We start from the raw sequence: 7,478 nt of genomic DNA on the forward strand, positions 1-7,478 counted from the left end.
AAAACAGGTTTTGCCATGACCGGGATTTGAACCTGGCCCTTCTGGTCGCAAGGCAGCTGCTCATCTCACTGAACCAAACTCATTCTCACAAAAACAAGAGATGGAGCAACTGACAATTTTGCTAAATGAGCAGAAGCTGCTGAGAACTGTGCTGAGACGAAGTGAAAAGGCTGAAAATTTTGCAGAAAAGAGGTGAATCAGCAGAATTTCTGCAGAAAAGAGGTAAAGAAGCAATAAGTTGCGCTGAAAAGAGATGAATCAGCAGAATTTCTGCTCAAAAGAGTTTTTTTTCTGAAAACAGCTGAGATTTGTGGTGATAAGAGGTGAAAAGGCTGAACATTTTGCAGAAAAGAGGTGAATCAGCAGAATTTCTGCAGAAAAGAGGTAAAGAAGCAATAAGTTGCGCTGAAAGAGATGAATCAGCAGAGTTTCTGCTGAAAAGAGTTTTGTTTTTCTGAAAACAGCCAAAAAGCTGGAATTTGTGCTGAAAAGGGTGAAAAAAAATGAAAATTTTGCCTACAGGGGTGAAGAATACAAAAGTATTTGTGCGAAAACATAGTGTTTCTGCCATATTGTGGTACTACTACATTACAACATGAATACGGATTAAAGATGAAAGAAACTGGCAACAAATTCCTCCACTACAAACCAGTCTGATACCACTTCTTTGCAGTGTTCATGTTTACTAAGGCACTACCCAAAAGGCACCACGAGAGGGCACTCCAACACAAGAGACGAGGTGAATGAGCAGAATTTCTGCTGAAAAGAGGCAGAAGGTTCTGTATGTAGAAAAAGAAACACTGTTGAACCATGTGTGAAATAAATAAAGAAATGAAATGAAAGAACAACCTGGTTCTGCTCAAATTCACCAATCAGAGGTACTGCCTCAGTCTGCTTCATCAGACTGTGTACTTGTTTCTGCCATGGAGCGTTAACAAGAATCTGAGGTCCATATTAGAAAAGCTGCTAAAATCATAAAACTTTGCAGAATTGTAATAAATTAGCAATATAAATTACAGGTCTGTGATAGTGTATAAATTTGTAGTAGTGAAAAAAAAACGTGGACCAAGGTGGGATTGAACCCACGACCTTTGAGCTGCAGAGCCGTGTCATTACTGATTGCGCCACCTGGAAAGGGGCGGCGGTCTGAAAGACAGATACTTGGGCAGTCAGAAAATAGATCGCGGTGAGAGGCGAAAACGCCGCTTTTGAGTTACAAAACGTCGTGTAACTCAAAAGCTAGGAGGGCTAGCAGCATAATTCTTGTACTGGGTGAATCAGCGGACTTTGGTGTATTTTGACTGCGATTTTCATAGCTCGTTCTACCTCCGTCGCGGAGATATGACGAGAGAAGAAACGGCTTCATTTCCAGAGTTTGAAGACTGAGAGAAGGACAGATTTCCACCCTCAAACAAACGTAATTCATTGCTCAACGGTAAGATAATTGTAAAAACTGCTTCCACTGTGAGTGTCAGCAGTGTCTGAAGATATATTGGCACAAGCCTCATGTCCTAACTTTGCTTTGTTAAAGAGATATGGCGATTTTAAAATGCCTCCCGTTACAGAATTTCAGCTCTGAATTTCAAAACCTCCCCATAGACTTTGAATGGGGAGTATTGAGACCTTGTGTCACTCCGAGGCAAATTGCAAAAAACGGTAAATCTCACAATAAAGATAGTGACATTGTCTGAAAGCCAGCAAAATACCTACGTTTTGATGTATAATTTGTGGGGGTTGAGTGGAAATTGAGTCAGTAGCAAGAAGTTGTTTAGACATGAAGAGAAAATTCAGAACGGACCAGCACTCACTCTGACTTAATTGCATAGCAACCATAGCAACGCATGTATTTTCTGAAAATCACAATTTTGCAACTGAAAACTTAAAGAGGTATAAAATTAAAACGGTAGAAGATCTGAAAAAGCTGAATCATTCAGGAATAGCCCAATAGTCTGAGAACATTTTAAAGTTTGAATGGAGTTTCTAGGTGAAAGTATGACAAAGTAGTTAAGTTTCAAAAACAAGCAAGTTTTAGCAGAATTGTGGAAGTTTCCCATTCATTTCAATGGGACAAATTAAAGGAAAAAGTGTAATATTTTAAAAAGTATAACAGTAATAAACACCAAAAGTCATAGCCGGCATTAGCAGAAAGAGCAGAACAGTTTAGAGTTTGAACGGAGAAAATCGGCTGAAAACTGAGGGAGTAGATAAGTGCCAAAAAGTGTACGGAAGCAACTAGGGGAATAATAATAAAGAAGAAAGAGAAACAGGAAAACAATAGTGTGGAAGCCCTTTAGGGCATCCACACAATAAAGAGAAACAGGAACTCAATAGTGTGGAAGCCCTTGAGGGCATCCACACAATAAAGAGAAACAGGAACTCAATAGTGTGGATGCCTAAAGCATCCACACAATAAAACAAACAACAAGAAACATGAGATGCACAACAGAGTTTAAACAACCTCATGCAACATCAGTTTCAGAAAATGGGAATAAAAAAAATAAGAAACACATTTTTTTTTCAGAGAAACAAAAAAAACCCATGATGCAACATTATAAATATCATAAGAAGTTTGCTTCAGAGCAGCATACACGCACTGCAGTTCCAGGAAACAGGACTAAAGGTGCTTTCACACTTTTAGATATGACACCCTGAAATGTTGATGTTGTGAAATAACCTCAGAATGGACAGTAAAATATGGCATATGCTGTAATGCCTACATAATTATATAAAATGTCGGTGTCTGATACAACAATTATTTGCTTTGTCTTAAGTCCCACTGACAGCATGAATCAACAACACTCACTGAAACCTGCAACAACAGACAGAAAACAAGTGACACAAACTCACCTCCATGTTTGTGTTATTTTCTCTGGTGTTCAGTCCAAAGTTCCTCCTTGTCTTACTAATGTAGAAGAGCATGAGGAAAACAGCCATCAGCAAAACACCATCCAAGGACGCACGCACAACCAGAAGCCAGGAGGAGTCAGGACCATGTGTAGAGACTCCTGCAGTGACACTTTCACTCTGTGTTGTTGCTGTTGTCGTTTGTGGCGTGGAAGCAGGTGTGTTCAATGTACAATAAACACACATATATAAAAATCAGAATCAATAGTGATACAGACAAATGCAGTCTAATAATAATCATATGATCATACCAGCAAATACAAATATTTATCAAACACAAAATGCAGCGAAATCTTAATATCGAAAGATTCCGGATAGACAACAAACTCAGGTTCAGTTGCAGTCTTGTTAAATCAGCTGATGGATAACCAAATACTGTTTTACACATTAAACCGGGAAATCTCATATAAAGCACACTACATATGTTTTCACCTGCACAATTACAAACACTCAGCTTTGGTAAAAATGGTAGATCCCCATCAATGTCCCCTCAATTTTAGCTCCGCCATGATAATGAAAAACAATGCATTTACAGCACACACTTAGATTTAGATTTTAAATTATGTTTTATAACATGTGCACTGATTAAAAGAAAATATGATTGTGAAACTTACTACACATGACAACAGGGCTGGACTGGGACAAAAAAAACGGCCCGTGCATTTTGACTACAGACCGGCCCACCAGGTATTACAGGAAAAGCCATAAAGCCCTTGAATGAAAGCAAACTCTGTTGTGACAGTGATGTACACTGTCTTTTTGGTATATATGTATGATTTCTATACATTTTGCATCAGATGACCACTTTGGTTATGAGATTCAGATAATTATTTATTAACCCTTTAAGACCAACCATAGAACCAAGTCCGCCAGAGCTTATCTTTATATTTTTCCATGATGTTGTCCCACTTTGGGGAGAATTTCAATTTGTTATACATCAATACAAACGTTATATTCCAAATGTTAATAATATGTATTCATTAAGTCCATGTAACTACATAAATTGCAAAAAAAAGTGCAATAAACTACAAAAAAATTGATAATCATTTTTGGTTTTTTGTTGCTTTTTTGTTGTTGTTTTTTTAAACATATATTTCTAGTTAGAGAAATTTAAGAGGCTTATCCCTCAAAACTGTAAATACAAAAAAGTTGCACAAAATAGTTTCCAACAACAGGAAATTTATTTTGAATGTCTTCATAGTTTTATTTTTGAAATACACAGATTTTTATATACTGCAGGAAAAACGAAAATAAATATTATAGTGCAAATTTGGAAAAAAAAGCAGCATATGCATCAAAATAAACTATTTCCAGCAGTGCAATTCGAGTTCTAAGCATCCCAGAAACGACACAGAAAGTCATAAAGTCAAAGATAACTTTTAAAAACACCAGTATAGGCTCTGAGGCCCTGATAGTAAAAAAACTACATTTCCACGAAAATGACGTCACGTCCGGTTTCGGGCAGGTAATGGCGGACATGCGAAAGTTTGGGCTGACGTCTATTCCAATGTAGAAAGTGTCATGAACAGCTGATCGGATCGGCAAAGCGTGTTTCTGGAATATTATGGTTTTGTTGCTGCAAGCGCTTTTTATGCAGTTTTTGCAAAGCTATATGTGGAAGAAAACCGTGACCTAGGACAAGCTGATGGCTTGAGATGTAAGTACAACTCCTCCGGTTTCATATGTAAAACAAGTTATTGCTCTAGCTTACCTGGTTGCAGAGCTACCGGGATTTAAAAATAGTTACGCAAAACGGAGCGTGCCCGCTCTGACCGGTTCTAAAGGGTTAAACGCTTAACATTTTAAATGAGAATAAGAAAGAAAAGTATTTCTTTGTGCCCTCATTTCCCTGTTAATGCCCTACCTGGCACCCCTGGCAAAACTTTCCTAGACCCGCCCCTGCACAGTTACCAGCTGTCAGCTACGTAGAAAAGGATCCTGGTGTTATTTGTCTCTCAGAAACAGTTCATAACTTCCCTTCAACTCATTCATGTCACCTAAAAGGTAAACCTGTTTCTCCATCAGCTGTTCAGCTCTGATGATTCAGTAAGGACATCTCCTGGTTTCATCTTCATGTTTCCCTCTCACCAGATATCCAAACCGATATCATGACCAGCAGCTTTACAGCTGTGGCTCCAGCAAACATCAGCTGATACTAGAAATTAATATTAAATAAATTCTAACAACAGCTGATCAAGCTTAAACGTGCTGCTGTTGTTTAGCGCGACATCCGCTGGTTTCCTCTTTCTGGCGCAAAGTGGAAGATAAACAAACAAAAGAGAAAAGCTGATCAGCTGATCATTGATCAGTTTCATGATTGAAGTAGCAACAGGAGAGGGAGGGGAGAGAATGAGAGAAGATGAGGCAGCTGCTGTGAATTTACCAGCACAACAAGAAAATAATATTCTGAGAGTGGTCATCCAGATTTCAACAAAAAATAAAAATATGGATTTTTTTTTGCCAAACGCTCTGTTTGATGTTAGAAAGGTGTAATAATGTCTCAGCCAATGTATCATCTGATCTCTGGTAGTGAATACAATCTCAGCTCAAAATCACCAGAAGTTTCATGTTTTAATTTATTGGTGTTCTAATTTTCTTTACTTTGCCTTTTGAGTTGTGATGTTCTGTTATTAGTATAGTATTAGTAGTATTTAAGGCAGATGAAATACGGAAAAAAAGTTTACTGTTTTAATAAAGAAACTTACCATCAACAACAAGAAGATAATCACTGCCAAATGAATCTGGAGACAGAGGGTTTCCATATCCACAGCTGTACTGTCCTGTGTCTGACTTGGTCAGCTGTGTGATGGTTGCATACAGTGCATACATGGATCCTGGTCTGTATTCAATGCTGTATCTGCCACTCTCAGCTTTGTTATTAGTTGTGTCAATGAGGATCTCCCCTTCATTCTTACACTCACTCTTACAAAAGAACTTCCTCTGTCCAGTCACACTACTGGAACATATTAATGTGATGTTTTCTCCCTCAGTTTCTTTGCGGATAAAACCAGAGTTTTTATCCAGATCTGTGAAATAGAAGAACATTAATTACTCTGAACTAAACCTGTAAGCTGTTATATTATGGTTATATTTCCTGGTTCAAATAAACACAGTTATCATTTTCAAATCTGAAAAATTGTTACCTGATTCCCTCAGAATCAACACTTTTTGTTGTACAATATTTAATAAAGCCATGCAAAATGTCACGTTCATACTATCAACTTGTAGGTTAGAGTTACAGACCCTTGAAGATCAAAAGATTCACATCTAGTTCATAAATCATTGCCTACTGTTGTATTCTTTGCACTGAGATGCAGAAACTCAATTAAAGTTATTTTAGTACTCTTGCTACATGCCAATTAAAATGCACTCCTACATGTTATTAAAGCACTTGATCTAAAAGTGGTCTATGTTGCTAAATGAGAGGTGGTCGGGGGATCTCCACGTTTTAACTTCAGTGGCTTTTAGCAAAAACTCACCATTTGAAACTCTGACCTCAAAGTCTAAGTATGAATCTGGGGCAGAAGATGTTCCCGAACCACATCTGTACATTCCTGAGTCAGACTTGATCATGTGTGTGAAGGTCACAAACACAAATCTGCTTCCTGGAGATCCATCTTTATTAATAATCCTGTATCTGCCACTCTGAGCTGTGCTTCCATCTGTTTTAATGACGATATCTTCCGCTTGCTCACATTTTTCTTTACAGAAGAACTTTGTGCTTCCAGACAAAGTCAAAGGGCATGCAAGTGAAGCATTTCCTCCTTCGGCTCCAGTATAGATAATGTTATAATGTTTTGCCTTGATGAGTCCAGCTGGATCTGTCAGATGAAAAAAAGTAATAATAATAACATGTAAAAAAATAAGATGGATAATAATTAACATTATAAAGTATGTAGGTATATGTACTTTATAAAGTGTTTTATAAACTTGAGTATGTATTTAATTAAAATTATAGAGCAACATTAAGATCATCAGTTCTCACCTGACAAGAAGCAGAAGAAGAGAAAATGGAGGATTTTCATTCTGATGCAGAAAAGTTGTTAAACTTCAGAAGAACAGCGTCTGACACTTCAGTCTGTCTGCATCTGTCAGATCATCAGAAAACTGACGTAACTCAGTGAGTTGTTTCCTATTTATACCTTCCTTCAACTTGTTTCGATGGATGCTTCACATGCTAATGAGGATGGCGTGTTGTGATGGAGTTGAAAAGTAGGAGGAGTCACAGGAATTATTAGAAAAAAGTTAGTTTTTTTTTTATTTAACACAAAAAGTTATATTTAAAAAAATGAGTTTGGTGCTCATAAAAAAATGTGAAGTTATTCCCAGTATTTGTAGTGTTGCACTCATTTTAGCCATAGACCCAATCATTTTATTCAACTTTAGAAAGAGAAGCATGTGGAAACCTGCCATGTATTCTATAAAAATAGATGTGTTCAGTGAGAATTACATAACTATCTCTTGCCAAATAGAAAGTTTCGTCATAAACTGTTTCCTGTACCTCTGTACTATTTTTTCTCTAACTGTTCATTAGCTCCCTCAATGTGCTACTATATGATTGATTAAAAAACTGT

General features: G+C 37.3%; 1 protein-coding gene across 1 annotated transcript in view; it reads right to left on the reverse strand.

Annotated features, from left to right (window-relative positions):
- LOC120433772 (polymeric immunoglobulin receptor-like) overlaps positions 1 to 7,017 on the reverse strand; it is a 9,420-nt gene extending 2,403 nt beyond the window's left edge. Inside the window, exons 1-4 of the mRNA XM_039600646.1 lie at positions 6,890 to 7,017; positions 6,384 to 6,725; positions 5,610 to 5,930; positions 2,848 to 3,035 (exon numbers count right to left, since the gene is read on the reverse strand). Coding sequence (XP_039456580.1) covers positions 2,848 to 3,035; positions 5,610 to 5,930; positions 6,384 to 6,725; positions 6,890 to 6,929 — 891 coding nt within the window. The 5' untranslated portion in view covers positions 6,930 to 7,017. The remainder of the gene's footprint in view (positions 1 to 2,847; positions 3,036 to 5,609; positions 5,931 to 6,383; positions 6,726 to 6,889) is intronic.
- Between the last annotated feature and the right edge of the window lie 461 nt (positions 7,018 to 7,478).

Source organism: Oreochromis aureus, linkage group 3 (genome assembly GCF_013358895.1).
Source record: "Oreochromis aureus strain Israel breed Guangdong linkage group 3, ZZ_aureus, whole genome shotgun sequence".
Lineage (NCBI taxonomy): Eukaryota > Metazoa > Chordata > Actinopteri > Cichliformes > Cichlidae > Oreochromis > Oreochromis aureus.